At 53.2% G+C, this 22,740-nt stretch overlaps 1 protein-coding gene across 2 annotated transcripts in view; it reads left to right on the top strand.

Annotated features, from left to right (window-relative positions):
* FBLN1 (fibulin 1) overlaps positions 1-22,740 on the top strand; it is a 78,632-nt gene that overhangs the window by 10,266 nt on the left and 45,626 nt on the right. For both annotated transcript variants that reach the window (XM_033865846.2, XM_033865847.2), the window contains exons 2-8: positions 4,621-4,723; positions 11,399-11,534; positions 13,660-13,831; positions 18,492-18,551; positions 20,119-20,220; positions 20,847-20,984; positions 22,093-22,230. In XM_033865846.2, the coding sequence (XP_033721737.1) occupies positions 4,621-4,723; positions 11,399-11,534; positions 13,660-13,831; positions 18,492-18,551; positions 20,119-20,220; positions 20,847-20,984; positions 22,093-22,230 (849 nt within the window). The remainder of the gene's footprint in view (positions 1-4,620; positions 4,724-11,398; positions 11,535-13,659; positions 13,832-18,491; positions 18,552-20,118; positions 20,221-20,846; positions 20,985-22,092; positions 22,231-22,740) is intronic.

The raw sequence follows: 22,740 nt of genomic DNA, 5'->3' as shown, positions 1-22,740 counted from the left end.
TGCTACAAAATGGTACACGAAAGCTCAGTTTTTCAAATGCATTTTAAAAACACGCATAACAGTGTGAGCTATTATATATAGAATGGATACACATCAAGGTCCTACTGTATAGCACAGAGAACTATATTCAATATCCTATGATAAACCGTAATGGAAAAGAATATATTGAAACAGTGTATATATATGTATAACTGAATCACTTTGCCGTACAGCAGAAATTAACACAACATCGTAAATCAACTCTACTTCAATTAAAAAATTTAAAAATACGCATAACATACAGTTGACCATTTCAGCTCTTTTTTAAGTGTTCAGCTCAGTGGCATTAAGCACATTCACATTGCTGTGCAACCGTCACCACCATCCGTCTCCAGAACTTTTCATCTCCCCCAATGGAAACTCCGTCCGCATTAAACACTAACTCCCCCTCCCCCTCCCCCAGCCCCTGGCACCCACCATTCTACTTTCTGTCTCCATGGATTTGACTGTTCTCAGGACCTCATATAAGTGGCATCATACAGTCCTTTTGTTTGCCCTTTTGTGACTGGTTTCACTTAGTATAATGTCATCAACAATAAAAAAATTAAAAGAAGGATTCCTTTCAATGTTGGGCATTCAGCTTCCAAAAACAACAATCATGGGGAAGTTAGTTCCCCAAAGTAATTTTAACCCGAGGCTGCATATATAACCGTTGTTCTACAGGACATAAGGAAAGATAAATAATGGCCCGAAGAACCAGACCGTCATACTCAACGTGGTTTCAATAGAAGAGCCAAGTTGGGATCGTTAGAATCTGAAGACAAGGTTGACAGATGAAGATGCTCAACCCAGAGCTGTTTGTTCCCATAGTGAAATATCGGAAGTAACGTAGATGCCCAGACTGGGGGGAGTGGGTTGGAGACGATGCTACTTCTGTACAACAGTGTGACGCCTTGTGCCTGGCACAGTGGCATAAAAAAGGAATTTAAGAGGGTGAGAGGTGGTGAATGGACGGGCTGTCTCTGCGGGGATCCTCATGTGTCTGGCTGTTACGAGGAGGACGGCGTTGTCCTGTCTGCTCTGACCTCTGCTGTGTCACCATCCAGCCTGGCCGTGGGTGCCCCGTGGCCCCTCGGATTGGGAGTGCAGGAACCTCCCCCTGGCTGGAGAGGGGGCGCATCCTGCCCAAGGAGGGTGTGCTGACCCCGGCCACCGGGAGTCCCAGCTTTATGGCTGCTTGGGGCATTCCGGGGATGTTCCACGTTTCTGGATTGAGCGAAAGATGTCACATTTCATTGTCCTTCTGAGAATAAGGTTCAGAGTGCTCCAGGCTCCCCAGTGGGAAGCATTTCCAAACGTTTCTACAGCTTGGGCACAAAGTTCTCGCGCCACTGAGGCAGCTCCAGGAGTCTGAGCTTCACCTGTGCTTGCCTTTCTCAGAGTTGAGGGAGGCCGAGGGGCCGCCACTCATCTCTGGGCCATTCTGCACCCCGAGACGGGGCCTTGGTTCCCGCATTCTTCACGGACAACGGCAAGCAAATTCCCTTTGTTCCTTCCACGTGTAATCCAGCCACTGTTTACTGGGGCTCCCTGTGTGCTCGGAACTTTGTAAGCTTTATCCATCTCCGCAGCCACCTTCAGAAGGTACTGTGGGCCCCGTTTTGCCGTCCAGGAGGCTGTGGCTTAGAGAGGTGAAGTGTCCTGCCTAGGGTCACACAGCAAGAAGGCGCTGGAACTGGGATTGGAGCCCACGCCTGTTCGGCTCCGAAGCTGGCATTCCTACTCACCCCTGTAGCTGCTGAGGGCTGGCTGTGGGCTGAGGGCTGAGCCGGAGAGGGAGGCCTAGCTCTGCATGGGTGGGAGGGAGGGAGGGAGGGAGGGCGAGGCAGACAGATGTTGTCAATTGTGAGTTTGCTCCAGGCCGGGCTGGTGGGCAGGCGGGCTGCAGGGGCGGGGGAGAGACTGGATGGGGGTTGGGCCGGGGCCAGAGGGGCTGAGAGAGCCACGAGGGGTGAGACTGTGGGCGGGAGAGCTAGGCGGGCCCGGCTGGGATTGGGGTGACGGGGTACAGCACAGGGGACACGTGGCTGGGTCACAGTCATCTTGGGGGAGAACCACAGGCCATGTTTTATCTGTGACGGGTCAGGTCCTGCGTTTCGTGAATGCTTCCCTTCGAATCAACTGGAGCAAGAATGAAGGAAGGAACGAATGAATGAGTGGGGCCCCTGGAGGTCACCCCGGTAACCGAGAGGCTCTCCCTCACGAGGGACCTTGCTGTTTGGGGCTGGGAAGCCAGTGATGCCAATTATATCTGACCCCCAGCCCACAGTGCCCCCCACGTTCACCAGATGGCATCGTCGGGAAGTGTGGAGGGGGACAGCTGAGGTCGGGATGGGCCGAGCGGCCGGTTGGCAGTGGACCGGCAGACTTTGCTCTGGGGTGGACTGTCACCCTTATTGCCAGCCTGGGGGAACCCGAGAGAGCAAGGATGCAGCAGCGCATCTTCCGCTCCAAGCTCCCCCGGCTGCGGGTGGGGCTGAGGTTGTCATCGTTGGGGGACCTGGCAAGGCCCTTCCTCCTCCTGGTTCAAGAAATGCCCGGGGCTTCCCTGGTGGCTCAGTGGTTGAGAATCTGCCTGCCAATGCAGGGGACACAGTTCGAGCCCTGGTCTGGGAGGATCCCACATGCCGCGGAGCAACTAGGCCCGTGAGCCACAACTACTGAGCCTGCGCGTCTGGAGCCTGTGCTCTGCAACAAGAGAGGCTGCGATAGTGAGAGCCCCGCGCACCACGATGAAGAGGGGCCCCCACTTGCCACGACTAGAGAAAGCCCTCGCACGGAAACGAAGACCCAACACAGCCACAAATAAATAAATACATTTAAATCATATGGGCTTCTAAGAAGACCTCTGCTTATAAAAAAAAAAAAAGGAAAAAACAGAAACGCCTGGCCCAGCCTCGGACCACGCCCATTGGGGTCTCCCTGGAGGTGAGCTAAGAGCTCAAGGGCACCGTGTTCCAGGTGCCGTTTGTCGGCAGAGGTGCTCGAGGTGGCCGCGGGCAAGCCGTCCCAGCCGGTGTTTCTGGACACATTGGCCTCGTGCTGAGCCCTGGAGTGACCCTCTCTTTTGGGGCCACCCCGAGGGCCGGGCCTTGGAAGAATAATGAGCTCAAACAGAACACCCAAGGCCCTTGGTGCCAGGAAACGCTGCCAAGTCCGACGGGATTTACCCCGTGGGGCGCGGGAAGCTCAGCCGTGAGGAACCGTGGCGTTTTTTTTTTTTTTGCGGTACGCGGGCCTCTCACTGTTTTGGCCTCTCCCGTCGCGGAGCACAGGCTCCGGACGCGCAGGCTCGGCGGCCACGGCTCACGGGCCCAGCCGCTCCGCGGCATGTGGGATCCTCCCGGACCGGGGCACGAACCCGTGTCCCCTGCATCGGCAGGCGGACTCTCAACCACTGCGCCACCAGGGAAGCCCCCCGTGGCGTTTCTTAGAGCCCAATTTTGAAATGTCCTGCTGAGAGGTGACCTTCCGCCTGGGAGCAGAGGCTGTTGCCACTAACAACAGCCCCCTCCCGGCTGCGGGTGGAACTGACGCTGGGGGGCGCCTCGGTACCCGGTTGCTCCTCCCTTGGGGAACGGTGGGGTCCCCTCCTTCCTGTGAGCCGAGGGGCCCAGCGGGGCAGCAGCCTGGGTGGGGCTGAGTGCCGGGCTGGGCGCTGGAGGGCGTGGGTGCCCCAGCTGCTGGACCCACCTGAGCCTTCCATCTTTCCTTTTTGTGAGCAAAGAGGCAACCTTGTGACAAAGCAAGGGCAGAGACCATCACCGGCCTCAGTTTCCCGACCCGCACAGTGAGGACTGATGCTCTCCTAGAAAGTGGCTCCGACGATGAAGTGAGAACACAGAGTGGGTCCCGGAAACGCCGGCTCTCTGCTTCTCCGCAGAGCCGGCTGCTTGCATTCGAGGCCCCGCATCACGGTTCCCTCCTCTGTCCTCTGTTCATACTGTACCTCTTCCTTGGTGTTCGCTCCCCACTCTCGAGAGATGCCTTCCTTGGTTGTCCCAGTTTGGGGGACACCTCTAGGCCTCCCCAGTTCTGCACTGTTCATTTTTAGTGATAGAAACCATCTGTGACCCCATAGGAGTGGGGTCGGCAGCATCCTGGATACCCACCCGCTGGGCTGGACGGCAGCTCGGCCGTGCCTTGGTCAGTAACACCTGTCTTTCCTTCTTCTGGACTGCGAGGGCAGGGACCCCGTCTGGGCAGGTCCCCATCCCCGTTTCCGGCATCTGGCTGGAGCAGGGATTCCGGTGCTGAGCTGCAGCCCTGTCAGAATTGGATTTGGAAGGTAGTAGTTAAGGTTTCAGGCCTTTCTAGGAGGAGAGGAGTGTGTGCTCCCAGCCTGCGACTCAGCGTTTTCAGTACACGTTTGTCGAGTGACTGAAGGACCGGATGTGCCGCGGCCCTTTCGGCCCCGTCCTGATGCTGTAGAGGAGACCTAAGGAAGGGGTGTCCAGATGGTGTGGCCGGGAGGGGGCGCTCTCGGCCACCTGAGGGGGCCACCCGTCTAAGGGGACCTTGGGCAGGGTCCGAGGTGAGTCACCTGTCGCCAGTCACCCCGTTCTCTTCCCTGCACGGCAGGCGCAGACGTCCCCATGGAGGCTTGCTGTGCAGACGGACATCGAATGGCCACTCAGCACAGGGACTGCTCACTGCCGTACGTCTCGGAATCTAAGGAATGCAGGTATGTTTGCCAGTGCCGCTGTGCTACCAGAATAGTGTCCTTCTAGACAACAGCAGGGGAGGAAGGGGCAGTGGGTGCCAGGCCCCCGGGAGAGGCTGGGCCCCCAGGGCCAGGCTGCGGGAGGTGTGGGGGGCTGGTGACCCCCGCGTCCCTCCTCTGTGCTCCCACGGGCCTTGTACGGGACTCCGCTTACCCTTCCCGTGCCACCCTGGCATTGCCGGGGCATCCCGTCATTTCACCAGGCTGCAAGCAAGGGGATGTGGGTCTGTAGCCCTCGCTGCCGCACCTGGGCAGTGTGGCCAAGTCACCCAGCAAGGGGGTGGTTGTTGGGGGCGGCGGATGAGATCGTGTGACTGCAAGTGCTTTGCAGATAAAAGCATGGGCCACCTTCAGACCCTGAAAACGCAGACGAGCGAGTCCCAGAGCAAAAGTTCTGCCAGACCGTTGTCTACTTTATACAGTAGCCAGCCTCTGGATCAACTAGTTTTGTTCCTCTCTTCCTCAGTTGACTCAAGCTCCCTCAGAGTTTTGGGAGAATGTAAGCTTAGAATAAATGATAAAGGAATGTAATGTTGATCATCACCGTAAAAATAATAGCGAGCCTTTATGAAGCACCGACTTTGTGCTGGGCGTTTGCTGCCCTTCGTCTCATTTCACCCTGGTACCGATCCCATTTTACAGATGAGGAAACTGAGCTTTCCCCAGTACGCACAGCTGGTAGGTGATGGCCTTAGGACTTGAACCCAGATCTGCGTGCCTGGGGAGCAGAGGTTGAGGGGGAGGCGAGGGTATGAACGCATTCCATCCCTTGACATCCGTTCATTTTCTCTGCCTCTAATCCGAGTCTAAGCTGCTTGGACGCTTGGAGCTGTGGGATGCTAGGTGGAGAGCTGCCATGGAAGGAATGTGCAGGGGGGGCTTGTCTGCCTCACTCTGGAGTTTTGCATTTGTGTTGGCATCGAGCAGAGACTGCTGCCTGCCAGCAGTGACGGAGGATGTAAATCTCAATTTAGGAAATTCTTGAAAAGTCGAAAGCATTATAGACCAAACAAAGGAAGGGAAGACGGGGCACTCGGATTGTTTGAATTGACTGGGAGACCACGCCGTTAGGATTTATGGCGCGTCTGATGAGTGAGAGCGAGGATCTTGGCTCCCGAGCGTGGCTTCGAGCTGGAAACGTCAGAGGGTGGCTGGCAGTTGCGGAGTGAAGCTGGGTGGTGAGCGCCAAGCGTTCTGTTTGCAGACTGGGCTCTGAGAGGCAGCCGGGCCCCGGGGACCCTCCTGGGCCGGCTTTCAGGCTGTGTGACTTGTGCCAACTTGGAACCTCAGTTTCCCCAAATGTAAAAGGAGGACAGCGATAGCTTCCTTTCAGGGTTGTGATAATGACCAAGGCTAGGGAAGCAACCGGGACCACCAGGCCAGGCTGTGGGGCTGTATGTGTCTGCTCCAGCCGCCAGCACAGATCCCTCTGCCCGGACGGCTTAAACCACAGACATTTACTGTCTCACAGCCTGGCCGACAGAAGTCTGAGATCAAGGTCTCAACAGGGCTGGTTCCTCCTGGGGCGTCTCTCCTGGCCTGGGGATGCCGCCTTCTCCCTATGTCCTCACGTGGTCTCCCGTCTCTGTGTGTCTGTGCCCTAATCTCTTATCCTATAAAGATGCCAGGGAGATTGCACTAGGGCTACCCTAACCTTAATTACCTCTTTAATGACCATTTAATCTCCAAATAAGTCACATTCGGAAGTCCTGGGGTTAGAACTTCAACATAGAATTGTGGGAGGCAGGGATACAATTCAACCCAAAACGGGGAGCCCTGTTTGTAAATCAAAGGTTTACAAAGTGAGGCATCAGCCAGCTGACCCCTCAACAGACAGAAGGAGGAACTGAGGTCAGCGACTCAGTGGCCTCTGGGCCCCACCTGTGAATTTGGATTTTAGTCACAACTGAATTTGTTACTGACTTCTACTCACCAGTGTCTTGACTGGGCTTTGGAGGTATCGTGAACCCCCAGTGGGCTCCAGGCTCTAGAGAAACTACCTTCTTGGCTATGCAGCAGGCATTCGTGTTATGATCTACTTTTTTTTTTTTTTTTTGACAGTTATGTTTTATTTGGTGGACTTTCTGAGGACTTCAAGCCTGGGACACAGTCTCTCAGATAATGCTGAGAAAACTGTTCCAAAGAGGCAAGGGGGGAGCCAGGATATGTAGGAGTTTTTGCAACAAAAGACCAGGTAGTCGGAACATCGAGATTACGGTCCATGATCTACATTTTGGGCAGGGTTGTAAACTTCAGACGCGCAGTCAGAGATTTCCTGAAACGTGAGTCATATCACCTGAATGGCCGAGAGGGAAGGTCTTCTCTCTTGGGGGCAGATATGGGTGCAAGTCCAGGTTCCCCCTGACCCCCGACATGTTTCCAGTGGGGCCCACTCACTTCATCACGTGGGACCCAAGGGAACTCTGGCTGGGTAGTGCGAGTTTCCATATGACAGGGTCCTCAAGACGTGTTATTCAACTCCCAGGACGCTGACTGCCAGCGATTGGCCTTTTGTTGCCCCGAGGCCCAGGGAGGCCGGTGGACTTGTCCCTGAACTCACGGCCAGGGGCTGCGTCTGTGTCCAAGGCCTCTTAGTGAGTTAGCTGCTGGGCTGCTGGGCTCTGACCGCACCCCGGTCCTGTTTCCCTAGGTGCTGTCTGCCCTGCACCCTTTTCCTCTTTGTCAGTTAATGTCGGGGTCTGAACCCCATACCATCTGCAGAGGTCAGAGGCCAAGCTTGTGGTCTTGGGCTCAAAGTAAGATGCAGCTCATCTAAGAACACAACTGGGTTTTAATTCCAGGGGCAGCACTGGGTGCCACCGTAGGGGATGCTCCGGAGAACAAGAACCGCCCCCCGCCCCGCCCCAGCCCTCCATGCTTTCCTCGCCCGGTGGATGGGGACGGCACACGACAGATGACTCTGAGCCCCAAGTCAGAGCCACGGTGCTAGGATGAGCGGGGCCGTGTGCAGGGGGGAGCGACAAGCAGCGCAGCGATGCTGGTAGCCGGGATTTTCTAACAAGTTCAGGGTTATCGTTTTTAATGAAGGCAGAGAAGGGAGAGAGCAGGTCAGAAATCCAATCTGTTTTAAGAGAGTCCTCTTACTAGTAATAGGTAAAAGATACAAGAAACAGGGCTTCCCTGGTGGCGCAGTGGTTGGGAGTCTGCCTGCCGATGCAGGGGACGTCGGGTTTGTGCCCTGGTCCGGGAGGATCCCACATGCCGCGGAGCGGCTGGGCCCGTGAGCCATGGCCGCTGAGCCTGCGCGTCCGGAGCCTGTGCTCCGCAACGGGAGAGGCCACAACAGTGAGAGGCCCGCCTACCGCAAAAAAAAAAAAAAAAGATACAAGAAACAGAGACCAGCGACCACCTGGTAACTCAGTAGTTCTGGTATCATTTTTCTTCTTTTGAAGTGGAATTCTGCCGGGATCTCCGGTTTTAAGTTCTCATTCATTTGGCAAATCTTTATTGATCTCAGTGCTGTTCTAAGCTCAGCATGAGGAGAATGGGATCACACGGGTGGGCGAGCCCCAGCCCGAGCCTCCAGGGTAGAGTCGAGGAAGGAAGGCACTGAGAGTTCTGTGGGGCCCAAGAGGCCTGGGGTTGGTGCCACTGGCAGACGAGGGGATTGGCAAGGACGACAGAGGGGCCAGCCCCTCTCTGCACACATGGACTCCAGCTGGGCACGTTCGGCCTCTGCCTGAGCCTCTAACACATGGTACGTTGGGGGGCGATCGTTTCCTCAACTCATGCATCGCCATGCCTTCTGGCCTCGACCAAGGGCCCATATGCCTTAGGACCCACATATAAATTTGCCTCAAACCTTGGGTTGAATTAAGCCCGCGAGTCTCTCGGAGGAATTTGGATACACATGGAGCCAAAACCTAAGGCGGATCCTCAGATGATGGTTTTCAGTCTACCAGTCACTCTCCGAACCCCTTCGTTTATTTATTTCACAAATCGTATTGAGGGCATTCTGGACAAGATGGAGATGAATCAGTGAACAAAATAGGCAAAATCTCTTCTACGGAGGATACAGATGACGGCGTGGGAAAGTCTGTCGTTTGTAAGAAGGCACGAGGTATCGTGGGAACGGAAAACCCAGGGAAAGGAGGCAGGGTCTCCTGATCAGGGCAGGTTTACAATTTTAAATAGAGCTGTCTGGGGACGCCTCGCTGAGAACAGACGTCTGAGCCAGCACCTGAAGGAGGTGAGCCAGGCAGCCAGGTGAATGCTTGTCCAAGTTGAAAGGCAGCAAGGGGAGAGCAGCTCTCTGGACGCCCAGCCCCACCAGGGTAGAACATAGTAACTGCTACCCCAGAAGCCCCCTGGTGTGGGAGGCTGAGCTTCCCCACCAGGCCATCCCTCTCCCCGTCCCTGAAGCCTCTGTACAGGTCTGGCACACAGTAGGGCCACAGCCACATTTTTTTAAAAATTGCATTAAAATATACATAACACAAATTGTGCCATCGTAACCATGTTTAGGTGTATAGTTCAGTGTATTCACATCACTCTATCGCCATCACCACCATCCATCTCCAGAACTTTTTCATCTTCCTAGTGAAACTCGTACCCATGAAAGAAAACCTCCTGCTTACTCCCCCTCCCCCAGCCCACCCCTTCTATCTTCCGTCTTTATGAATTTGACTCCGCTGGGTCCCTCATATAAGGGGAATCACAGTATTCCTCCTTTTGTGTCTGGCTTATTTCACTAAGCTTACTGTCCTCAAGGTTTTTCCGTGTTGTAACATGTGTCAAGGTTTCCTTCCTTGTTGAGGCCGAATCCAAGTCCATCATATGTACAGACCACATTTAGCTCATCTATTCCTTGATGGACGCTTGGGTTGCTCCCATCTTCTGGCGATTATGAATCACGCTGCTGGGAATGTGGGTGTGCAAATATCTGTCTGAGTCACTGCTTTCGATTCTTTTGGGTTTATGCGCAGAAGTAGGATGGCTGGATCCTATGGTCATTCAATTTTTTTTTTTTTTTTTTTTTTGCGGTACGCGGGCCTCTCACTGCTGTGGCCTCTCCCGTTGCGGAGCACAGGCTCCGGACGCGCAGGCTCAGCGGCCATGGCTCACGGGCCCAGCCGCTCCGCGGCATGTGGGATCTTCCCGGACCGGGGCACGAACCCGTGCCCCCTGCATTGACAGGCGGACTCTCAACCACTGCGCCACCAGGGAAGCCCCCTATGGTCATTCTATTTAAAATTTTTGGAGTACCTGCCATACTGCACCATTTTACCTTCCCACCCTCAGTGCATCAGGGCTCCCATTTTTCCACACCACTTGTTTCCTGTTCAGTCAATAAATATCTTTGAGTGAATGGATCAATGAATGCATATCTGCTTGCTCTCCCTGATAATGCGGTGAAATGCCGCCATTTGCAAATCCACTGAGAGCACGAGTGGATGTGTGGTAGCAGAGTACAGGCATATCTCATTTTATTGCTTTGAAGGTTGCGTGTTTTTTTTTCTTTACAAATTGAAGGTTTGTGGCAACTCCGCGTTGTCAGATGATGGTTAGCACTTTTTAGCAAGGAAGGTTTTTTTAATTAAGGTATGTATTGCTTTTTTAGACATAATGCTATTGTACACTTACTGGACTACAGTACAGTGTGAACATCATTTTTATATGCACCAAGAAACCAAAAAATTCATGTGACTAACTTTATTGTGGTTGCCTGGAACCAAACCTGCAGTATCTCGGAGGTCTCTCTGCAGACAAATCCATCCTGGAGCCCGAGGGCAGTTCTAGAAGTGCACGGGAAGCCGGGTGCAGAGCTCTGGCCCCATAGGGTGGAGGCTGGGGGCCGAGGCAGCCTGGCTGGCAGCACGCGGAGCCCAGCAGGGCCCCTCCCTCTCCGGCCCAGTGCAGGTCTGACGGCTTCTCCTGCCCTTGGTGGCTCTGGCCAAAGCCAGGGTTATTTGGGGTCTGGTGGGAGCCACACCTGTGATCACGCACCTCGCTCTCCGTCACCTGCCTGCCCTCACCACCTGGAGCTGTGTCTGAGGGACCAAGCCTGGGAGGTGACGGTCCTTCTGGCGACATAAGCTTTTGTGCACGTGTGTCCTCGGGTTTCCGAGGACCTTCCTCCCGGAGCCCTCAACGGGGCTGGGAGACGTGGCTGCCACGGCCCGGTGTCACCGTTGCCACCATCCCTCACTCCGTGGCCTTGGGCAGGCTACTCCACCTCTCTGGAGCTGTTTCCTCTGATTCCGGAAACTGGAGATGAGTGTTGGGAAGGATTCAACTTGATAAAGGATCAGAAGGTCTGGCCCAGAGTCAGCAATCAGCTGTTTTTGTTTTTTAAAATAGGTGGGAACTTTCTGTGGCTGGGGCTCAGAGGCCACAGAGGTGAACTGGAGCTCTGGCCACACAACTGGGGCTCTCGACTCCACTCCCAGATACCACCCTGCATCCAGTCTTCCTAATTAAACACTGTTGGGCACCTTCTGTATGCAGGCGTTGTGTGTGTGTCTGTGGATGAGTGGAGGGGATGGGGAAGGGGGGACACCCAAAGATGACAGAGCTCCCATCCCCGAGGGGCTACTGCTTCCAGGCCCTGAGTACCAGCTGGTGGGCCCCCCGCCCCACAGAGCCCTTGGGCCAGCCTGCCCCCTCTGCCCACAGGATGGTCCAGGAGCAGTGCTGTCACAGCCAGCTAGAGGAGCTGCACTGTGCCACGGGCATCAACCTGGCCAACGAGCAGGACGGCTGCACCGTGCCGCATGGTGACAACACCAGCCTCGAGGCCATGTTCGTGAAGGTGAGGACCTGGGCCCCTCCCAGCTCAGCAGCCACTGCTTCAGCAGGAGGCCTGGGGCGCTCCTCCCTGCACCCCCGACCTCAGATGCCTTTCCTTATGAGCAGCGCATTGTGCTCAACTCGGAGGGGGGAGGAGGGACACTCAAGTCTCCCCACCTCCTCCAGTTTATTCAGTAAACCCTGGACAACACCCCGGGCCCTGTCCGACACCGGGGAAACAGGGATGGAGTGACCCAGCCTTGCCCTGAAGACTGCCAGTCCCGGGGCTTCAAACAGGAATGTGGAGGTCAGAGCAGGGGTTATCTGGGCTCAGGGCCTTCTGAAGCCTCTTCTCAATTCAGATAGGCATCCCCCACCCCACTCTGGAGGCCCTCCAGCTTCTCTGCTCTCCCGAACTAGTCAGAGTTCAGGATGGGCCCCCGCCAACGCCTCTGATGACACGTGACCTCCATAACCGCCCTGGAAGAGAAAACTGAGGTTCAGAGAGGCCCACACTCCAAAGTGGCCTCTCAGCAGGGATCCCTTCAGGACCAGCAAGGGAGGGATCTGGTGAGGCAGAGCTGGGAGCGTGGTCCATCTGGCCCAGAGGGAACCCTGCCCAAAGGTCAGCTATGAATGAAGGCTGTAATCCATCCTGGGACTCCAAGTCCAGGCCAGGTCACTCAGGACCCCTGTCACTGTGGAAGGCCTGCATCTTTGCACGGATGTGGAAAGGTTACCGAGAGCGTTCCCAGGTCTGAAGACTGCAAATAAACCAGGCTGTCCCTCTCTTGCCACCTACTGAGGGAGAAAAACAGCCCGACCAGAAGGCACTCAGGTTTGGAAAGTTAATTAACCTGGACATCTGGGTTTCTGTTGGAGGTGCCAGGTGACAAAGATGAATTCCCTGGAAGAAAGATGCCCCCGTTCCCAGTTAGGAAGGCCCTGCAGTAATTTCAAGGAGCAAGCATTGGAATGAAGTCTGGATCCCGAGACGGGGCGTGTGGGTTCCTTTCCGGGGATTCTCTTTCCACGCAGGTCGGAATGTGTAGGGAGATTCCACGTAGGGGAGCTGTGGGTCCAGAGCCCCTCTGCCCGCCCCTCAGCCTTTGTGGGCTTTCATGGGAGGAGGCTTCTGGTGTGAGAGAGCTGGCGGCGGGGGCGAGGGGGGTTGATCTGGTCAAGGGGGCCTAGGAGCCAGGACCTTATGTGTTCAGTGACTGCCTCCCAGGAAGGGTTGGGGCTCTGCAGACGCTGTCTGCCCCGCAGACACTTCCGCCAGTGTCCCCCGACTTGAGAGAAAGGCATGGAACGTTCTAAGGGGAGTGGAAACGGATGGCTTTGGCAGATGCGTGGTCTGTGTTTCCGGGAAGGGTGCCTCATGGCCTGAAAGGTGGGGAAGGTAACTGAGGTTCCCACTCTTTCCGGCAGCAGAGGCTGTAGAATGAGCGGATGGGAGACCCGTCAACCTCTACGAAACTCAAGCAAAGCCACCCCTCCTCTGTTCCTGCTGTGGACCTTCTGGAAAGCTCTTATGCTTTTCTTAGAATGATAAGGACTGAAATGGGGCTTTTCATGTGCCCGGGTGAATGTTGTCCCTGGGATTCAGCTGTGACTTTTGGAAACACTGGGGTCCAGGTGACAGGCAGCAACTCTGTTCCTCACTTGATGACCAGGCTTGAGGTTCCCTTCCTGCTGCTTGAACCACCCTCACTCAGTGCGGGAAGAGACGAGGTGCATATTCATCCTTCCAGGCGTGGTAGAGAAATCTCAGACCACGCAGAAGTCATGGACCCTTAGGGAGCTCTTGTGTGAGCCCCAGAAGGCCCTCTCCTAACCCCCTCTTCCTGGAGGTGGAAGCTGGGCCGGCAGGGATGTTGGGGGGCAGTCAGGTATCATGGAGCGTGTGCTGGGATAAGGCCCTTTAAGGTTCCTTTCAAAATCAGGACCTGCGAGATTTGGGGGCAGCAGGCTTCGGGCCTGGATTGCTTTGCTGTTTCCTGCCAACATGTAGAAGATGCAGCCCAGGTCAGGCACATGTCATCGCCGTCCAGGGAGCATTAACACGGCGGGGCTGAGAGGTCCGTGGGGATCCGCTGTGTCCTGTGTCTGGCTTCCCCAACGGGAGTCTCCTCCTGTGTTTGCAGAGGTGCTGCCATTGCTGCCTGCTGGGAAGGGCGGCCCAGGCCCAGGGTCAGAGCTGCGAGTACAGCCTCATGGTCGGCTACCAGTGTGGGCTGGTCTTCCGGGCATGCTGTGTCAAGGGCCAGGAGACAGCAGAGTTTGCCCCGGGGGACGTTGGGGACCTTCAAGAAGCAGGTAATTACCCCCTTTCTTCCCTCTTGGGCAGTGCAATTAGTTAAGGTCATCCAGAGAAACAGAACCAATAGGACTTGGAGACAGAGAGACATTTTAAGAAATTGGTTCACACAGTTGTGAGGGCTGCCAGGTCTGAAATCTGCAGGGTGGGCCCACTGGCCAGGGACCCAGGGGAGAGCTGATGTTGCAGCTCGAGTCCAAAGGCCGTCTGCTAGCAGGGTTCCTTCTTACTTGGGAGAGGTCAGTCTTTCTCTTAAGGCCTTCACCTGATTGGATGAGGCCCACCCACATGATGGAGGGCAATCTGCTTTACTCAAAGTCTGCTGATTTCAATGTCAAACTCATCTAAAAAATACCATCACAGCCATATCCAGACTAGCGCTGGACCAAATATCTGGGCACCGTGGCCCAACCAAGGTGACACATAAAATTGACCATCACAGGCAGTGTGGGCACGAACATTTACCATCGTCTTAACTCAGAAGAGCCGGGTTCTAGTTGTCAGAGCAGTTGCACGTTTGTCACTGTCCTGGAGTGAAACTGAGGACTTGGGATCTGGGATCTGACAAATCTGTGTTCATGTACCTGTCCTGACATGTATTTGGGGGGCAAACTGGTGTATCCAGGCCTCAGTTCCCTCATCTGTGAAAAGGGGATAATTAGAGTCCTACGTCCTCAGGTTGCTGGGATTAAATGGGAGAAGGGGTATAAAGGGTTTGCCATCACATTTCGTCCCATCCCTCCAACCGCCTTGGGCAGCGTGGGTGGCCGGCCGTGCTTTTGTTTCACAGATGAGGACCTGGCACTCAGGATCACGTGGCCAGGGGACTTCCCTGGTGGTCCAATGGTTAAGACTTCGCCTTCCAATGCAAGGGGTGCAGGTTCGATCCCTGGTCGGGGAGCTAAGATCCCACATGCCTCGGGGCCAAAAAACCAAAACATAAAACAGAAGCAATAGTGTAACAAATTCAATGGAGACTTTAAAAATAGTCCACATAAAAAAAACCCAAAAATCTTTAAAAAAAAAATCACAATTATAAAAAAAAAAACGATCACGTGGCTGACATACAGAGGAGGGAGAGCGCTGGCCTTCCGATGCCTGGCCAGTGCCACCTCTCCATCTGGAGCTGAGGCAGGGGGCACCAGTCGTTAATAGCAGGGGCAACACTCATTAACAGCAGGCTGTGAGCGTTCAAACACTAGATATTTATTCAGCAAAGGGGCAGATGACCCCAAGAGCAGCTTCAAGAGGGCTCCCAGCTGTGTGTCCACCAGTTCGGTCTCCACCCTCCATTTGTCGGAAGCCACATAAATCCTGAAACCTTGGGGCTTCATGATTCAATTACATGGTTCAGGAAACTTCTTGGTTGTCTAATCATCTCTTCCATTTATGCAATGGTTTCCTGTGCCATAATGGAAAGAGCCCTGGAAAATTTCAAGCATCTGCTCTGCCCCAAGCTTGCTGCGTGACTGGGACCTTTGCCTTCTCACTCTGAGCTCCGTCTGCCCTCTGTTAAAAATGGGAAAGGGGCAGGAAGGGGCTCGGAAGGGCGAGCTCACAGACCAGTGAGTCAGGCCATCCATTCATGTGGCTTTGGGGTCCTCGGTCCAACGACCAGGCTTTCATTCTTTGTTTTGATTTCTCAAGTCCAGGGCCCCATGGCCGCCGTGGGGCTGATTTCAGATATTTTAGTCATAAAGGGGGATTGGAACCACATTCTGGCTCCTTCCTTGACTTTTGAAATCATGGATGACATTTTCACTTTAAACAAACTCAAATTCTTCATACTGATGGAGGATTTCTCCTGTGTCTCCAGGGAGGACTTTTGTTGATTTATGTCTTGTTTCATTAATGATCTCTGAGCTTTTCTGTTGCTCCAGATGTCTTATTTCTCCCTTGTCTTTTATCTGCTTCATTTCTTGCCTCAGACTTTCCTCAGTGTCTCTATGAGGACTTCCCTGTGTTTCCTCCTCACCCAGACACAGACCTGCTTTCCTGTCTTCCACTGACATTTATTGTGGGCCTACTGTGTGCTACCGTAGCGGGCCCACAGACCAGTGCTGGCCTGCAACAAAACAAGTACAGAAGTTGGGAGTAAGCTTTTAGAAACTTCTATAAGCATTTGATAGAGTAACATGCCTGTTTAAATATAAAATTGGGACTTACATGTCTGTTTTCTTATCTTAGTTTTTCTAATAATCTGTATTATAAGTGATCAAAGTATTGGTCTAAGATGGGGGAAAGAACCCTGTTCCTTTGGGATGAACTGTGCTAGGGCGTATCTTGGTTATGTCCATTCTACAGATTGGGAGACTGAGGCTGTGGAAGCCTCAGTTCAAGATTCCTTTTCTGGCATTCCTTGCCAGGCTTGCTGGCTCCTGAAAAATGCTGTGGAAATCTTGATGACCGCATCACCTGAGTGATAAATAGTTTCTCATGAGTCCTCCTGGCCTTCTTACCATGAGTCCTTTGGAGGATGGGGTCTGGACACCCTGGCCTGTGCCTGGCACATGGCAGGGACTTGGGCTTTGCTGGGATGGAATGCACCAAGTGAATGAAGAGTCCCCAAGTTAAACATTCTTTTTTTTTCTTTTTTTCTCTCTTTTTTAAAAATTGAAGTATAGTTGATTTACAGTGTTGTGTTAATTTCTGCTGCACAGAAAAGTGATTCAGTTATACACACACACACACACACACACACATTCTTTTTCATATTCTTTTCCATTGTGGTTTATCCCAGGATATTGAATATAGTTCCCTGTGCTCTACAGTAGGACCTTGTTGTTTATTCATTCTCTGTATAATAGCTTACATCTGCTAACCCCAACCTCCCACTCCATCCCCCCTCACCCCCCTCCCCCTTGGCAACCACAAGTCTGTTCTCTATGTCCGAGAGTCTGTGTCTGTTTCATAGATAGGTTCATTTGCGTCATATTTTAGGTTCCACATGTAAGTGATATCATATGGCATTTGTCTTTCTCTTTCTGACCTGCTTCACTTAGTATGATCATCTCTAGTTGCACTGACATTAAACCTTCTGAGCAAAGGTGCTCCTGGCCTCCTAACCTAGAGATGACTCACACCCTGAGTGTCTCTGGCTTAGTTCCTCCCTAGCTGAAAAATTCTTTGGATTATTTAGGAACCCTTACCGTATCTTAATAACCCCTAAAAAATAACACCTTATGCCTAGTTAGTGTCTATAAATTATGTTACGCTGAAACTTACAGCAGAATTACTAATATGTGTCTTTCTACTGTTGTCTGCTTTTCCAGTGTGTGTGTATCATGTGCTCACTGTAGGCATTTTAGAAGACACGGGAAGGTAGAAGGAAGAGGAAGTCAACATGGAGATAAATATGGTTTCCATTAGGTCATGTTTCCTTCCAGTCTTTTTTCTGTCTCTCTTGGCTTCTCTTGTGTAGGTGTGGCTGTGCTGGGGATACCTTTGCTTTATGCTTTCCCCCCCAGCGTTGTAACGTAATGGCTGTTGGATTGTGATTGAATTGTGATCGCTGTCATTCCATCTTGCGGAAGGTCCTCATCAGCAGAGCACTTGGTTTTTCAAGTATTCTAGGAATTCTGGGGTCTACCCACCCAGGTTAAAAGGACTACTCCATTTCTTCTATACCAGAATTGCCAATGGAATACAACCCTTTAAAATGAGGGCCCAGGTCTCCCACTGGGTCCCTCTCTATCCTGTTGTAATTACTGAGAGGAGGAGCCTTGTCTGTGCTGAGGGCTTGACCCTCAGAGCAGATACTCAGATACCTTTGTTGAATGAACTGAGTGAGTGACTGTTGATGTCCGGCACTACATTGAGCTTTGCAGGCAAAGTGTATAAAATAAGTGAATTCATTTCCTGCTGTAATAAGGCACCACAGACTGGGGAGCTTAAACCACAGAAATGTGTTGTCTCACAGTCTGGAGGCCAGAAGTCCGAGACCGAGGTGTCGGCAGGGCCGGCTGCTTCTGAGGCCTCTGGGAGCATCTGCTCCAGGCTTCTCTCCCAGCTTCTGGGAGCATGAGGTATGCCTTGGCTGGTAGATGGCTGTCTTCTCCCTGTTTCTTCACACCGCTTTTCCTCTGCGTATCTGTCACTGAGTCCCAATTTCCCCTTTTTGTGAGGACACTCATCATTGGATTAGGGCCCACGCTAATGACCTCATCTTAACTTGACTGTCTGCAGTGACCTTTCTCCAAACTGAGGTCACATTTCCAGGTACTGGGGATGAGGACTGCAACATCTTCTGGGGTTTGGCGGGGGGGTGGGACACAATTCAACCTGTAGCCATAAGCTTTTACCAGGTGCATTGTTTTCGGTTTGGAAGACGTGACTTAGTTTATAGTAGGGCCGTGACTGCATTTGCAGAAATATTTGAGTAATGTGGACAATGTAACCACGCTCAGCATTAAGTTGATGACTACAGACAGACCCTGTGCCAGTGCTGTTTCTGTTATAATAGATCTTTTAGAGATTTGGCTACATTTATAAGTGTGACTCTGTTTTTAAAAAGGATGGAATGAACACTGAGCTTTTTATAAGATGTACCAACAGGCGTTACTGCGTGATATTTACAAGAAGAGAAGATGCTCGGCGTTGCCTCTGTGTTAACGTGGGCACTGTGTGTGGACAAACCTGTGTTTGCCTCTTCCCCCTCAGCTAAGGTCTCTGAGATCGAGGAGGGACAGGAGGACCCCTACCTGAATGACCGCTGCCGAGGTGAGACTGGCCCCCCCAACCCGAGGACTAGCTGGTGGTTAATGAAGCCCGAGGGGAAGTCAGTGCTAATCTCGCTGGGAGCTTGACCGCAGCCCTTTGGCTGGGAGTCAGCTGTAAGGCCCTGTTGTCTGCACTCCCAGGCTCCTTCCCTTCCTCTCCTCCTACCTGGGGCCTGATGGGCGAGCGAGGGAGAGGGTGGGCTTGTAGAGATGGGGCCGCTTGAGGAGCTGGTGTGCAGAGCTCTCCCACCACAGCCCACAGACTCTGTGAACGGTGACCCCCAAGGCTGGGAGCCCCTTAGGGGACGGGGGTGAGTGATACTTCATTTTGCGGCTGGAGCTCCAGCTGTACCATCTGTGATAGTCATTTGTCTCCTAAGAGAGGCGTTTGCAGATTTAGTCAGTAGGGCCTTGGGACTTCCCTGGTGGCACAGTGGTTAAGACTCCGTTCGTGCTCCCAGTGAGTCAGGGGGCCCGGGTTCAATTCCTGGTCAGGGAACTAGATCCCACACGCATGCCGCAACTAAGAGTTCTCATGCCGTAACTAAGGAGCCCGCCTGCCACAACTAAGACCCGGCACAGCCAAATAAATAAATATATATATATATATATATTTTTTTTTTTTAAAAAAGACTTTAAAAATGGTCTACATCAAAAAAAAAAAGTCACTAGCGCCTTGCACCTTTGTTTTCCATATGCCAAGACTTTATTTCTCTTTATGGAACATTCCCGCATGTCTGGACTGGCAAGTCCGCTCCCCGAGCACATTCAGTGGCTCGCCTTGTGGTTGGGCTTTCATTAGGGAGCCAGTTTAATCACAAAATGATGTGGTTGGTGTACAGTGACACTCGGCACACAGGGCTGGGGGCTGGGGGTAGGCGGAAGGGAGGGCAGAGAACCCCAGAAAGGCTCGTAATCCTCTCTGGGGGGCGTGCGAGGCTCTCCCTGGGGGAGGGGATAGCTGGCTTGCAATGGCTGAGGATGGGTTAGCCAGGGAGATGACACTGGCAGGGGGTTTGTGGCAGTGGGAGCGGGGACTTGCAGACCCGCAGCAGCTGGGCACTGGTGGGTCATGGGGTGGGGTGCGGGGAGAAAGGAAGAGGCTGGAGAAGTGGGCGGGGCCCTGCAGGCCCCGGGCAGCAGTCAGAATTTTATTTCCTGGAATCTTTGCCCGGTAGAGGTTTTGTCCCCATGGGATTTGCTCTTTGGGCATCACGCTGGCCGCCCTGCAGGAAGCCTGGTTGGAGGGTGGTACCAAGCGATGCTCAGAGAGCCAGGGGAGCGGGCGGCCGGAGCTGAGGCAGTGGCGGTGGAAATGGGATATCGGGGCCCCGCACACACCCTCGATCTGTCAGATCAGGGCTGGGACCTGAAGCCGCAGCCCCGGGGGGTTTCCCATGGGAAGGGAGGGCGCTGTGAAGGCTGCAGTGGGCTCCAGCCTGGGGAGCCTGCCCTTCTGTGTCAGCCTACCCTGAGGGTGCTTTCTCTGACCCCATCCAAACACCTGGAAAAAACCAGGAGGTCTCCGGGGTGCACCTGGCCTCCGCTCACGTTTGCTCTGACTCCAGGCGGCGGGCCCTGCAAACAGCAGTGCCGAGACACGGGGGAGGAGGTCGTCTGCTCCTGCTTTGTGGGCTACCAGCTGCTCCCGGACGGCGTCTCCTGTGAAGGTAAACGTCGTCCTGCCCCGGGAGCCTCTGCCTCTGCCTGACAGCCAAGCAGGGCCTGCTTTGCACAACTTGGGGCCCCATTCGTAGGTGAAGAACGGTCCAGGACCGGCTTCCCAGCGTCTCCTGGAGTTTGCAGCGCCTGGCTTCCGGCCACGGCTGTCCTCCAGCAGGATGTAAACACCGTGCTGTGAAAAGGGGTTGGGTTTGGGGTGTGACCGGGCTCTGAATCCAGGATCTGCTGAGTGGCCCTGGGCACGTCCCTCAGCCTCTCTTGGCCTCTCACCTGTGAGATAGGGGAGACGGAGGGAGGTGGTAGCCCCGAATAGGGGGTTCTCTAGGGTCACATGAGTCCAGTTCAGGGCCTGGTGCTTGCTTAGCAGGTGCTCAGGAAGAGCAGTACGTCTGAAATAGCTCAGCAGGGCAGAGAAGCCGTTGCTTTTGCTTTTGCACTGATGGCGAGCGCCCAGGGCTCCATTCCGGTGCACGGCCTGCATACGCACGTGCCCGGGGAGCTTGGTGGATGTGGGGGGTCGAACCCATCGTGCCCTCTGGTACATTCCTTCTGATAAAGCGTGAGGATCGGTTGTTCTTGCTGGTTACTCCTGCGTCACCTGTGTCTCTCCTAGATATCAATGAATGTATCATGGGCGGCCAAAACTGCCGTCTTGGAGAATCCTGCATCAATACAGTGGGCTCTTTCCGCTGCCAGCGCGACAGCAGCTGTGGGACTGGCTATGAGCTCACAGAGGGCAATGACTGCAAAGGTAGGATAAGCTCCGAGTCTCAAAACCCCATCCCCCGGAAGTGTGTATGATGCGATGGGGAAGTGGCACTGGGCTCCCTGGGGTCCGGGCTCCGTGGTGCCGTGTCCCCCCTTTGGCTGCCTGGGGCACTGGCCAACCCTGTTATTAGTGAAGATTTACCTCCTTTACCGTAATGCTGAGTTAATGACAGTGGAGAGTTTGGATTTCTGAAAAGGCTTAGAACACGCTCATTTAAAAACAAGACCAGAGATGAATTTCAGGTGCTCACATGTGCTTTCCAGTCCCCCCACCCCTGAGCTGTTTTTTTGCACAACAGCTGCCTTCCATCTGATTCCAGGTTTCCTTGAAGTTCAAAGCATATTCCCTTCCGCTGCATAAAAAAACATGACATTTCTGGCTGCTGGCTTTCCCCCGCCAAACCATAGATGTTATTTAGCAGATAAGCCTTTGATGAGGATCTGTTAGAACATAGTTTTCTGCTGAGGGTTTCCAGCCCTTCAGAACGACAAGACCACTTGTGTAAAAACGTCGTTTGAATTATGAGGGCCTTTGGATGAGCTCAGTCCTCCCCACCCCTGCAGACTCCCTGGGCGGTGTGGACCTCGAGAACCCAGGGGCCCAGCCAGCTGAGTATACACTTTTGAACATTTGACGCCATGAACTTCAAGGGAAGGGCAGCCAACGTCCAGTCACGACAATCATCATTGTTAATATCTGGAATATTGCGAGGACTGCAGAGTGAATAAGTTTATAGGGACAGTGTTTATTGCCACTTAAGATCATCGTCGCTTTATAATCTAAACTAAACATGCCTGAAATGAGAACCAAATCAAACCACATATTGCCAGGAAAATGCCTGGGTTATTTAATCACATAACAGAAAATTTGCATCATAAGATCCTTGGGGGAAAAGTCAGTTTTGAATCTTTAGAAACACGAGCACCATTTGGCTAAGGCCCTTTTGGAATGTGACCTCTCTATTGGAACGTTTGGGGTTATAGTCTGAGTAATGAGCATTAAAAAAAAAAAATTCTTGTGATTTTAAAGTGTTGAAAGATGCTTCTGGCAGGACTCTTGCTAACAATTTCCTTTTTTTATGATGTACCAGATATTGACGAGTGTGAGAGTGGTATTCATAACTGCCTCCCCGATTTTATCTGTCAGAATACTCTGGGATCCTTCCGCTGCAGACCCAAGCTACAGTGCAAGAGCGGCTTTATACAAGATGCTCTAGGCAACTGTATTGGTAAGATGCTGCCGCCAGGGCTAACGGGTCCGCCAGGTGGGGGAACCGTCCAGTGATGGGGCACTGCGTAGTGTATAGAACGGAGGTCAGCAAGCTTTTTCTATAAAGGACTGGATAATAAGTTATTCATGGTGGGCTGTGTGGTCTCCGCTGCAACTACTTAGCTCTGCGGTTGGAGCTGGAAAGCAGCCATGGCGGTGTTGAACAAGTGGGTGGGTCTGTGTCCCAATAAAACTTTATTTACAAACACAGGCGGCAGCTGGGTTTGGCCCCACGGCTATAGTTTAGCAATCTCTGGTTTAGATGAAAGCGCTTGTGTTTTGAGGTCAGAGACACCTGGTGTTGAACCAAGTGACCTGAGGTCATTTACTTCCTCGGAGCCTCAACTTCCTCCTCTATAAAATGGGAATAATCATCATATCTGGCTTGTAGGCTTGAGGCAAGGATTAAACAAGGTGGTTGTGAAGTGCCCTGTGTATTAAAAATGGTTTTAGAAGATACTCCATGTTA

The sequence above is a fragment of the Tursiops truncatus genome, chromosome 11, assembly GCF_011762595.2.
Source record: "Tursiops truncatus isolate mTurTru1 chromosome 11, mTurTru1.mat.Y, whole genome shotgun sequence".
NCBI classification, from domain to species: Eukaryota; Metazoa; Chordata; class Mammalia; order Artiodactyla; family Delphinidae; genus Tursiops; species Tursiops truncatus.
This window is presented reverse-complemented; position numbering and strand designations above follow the sequence as displayed.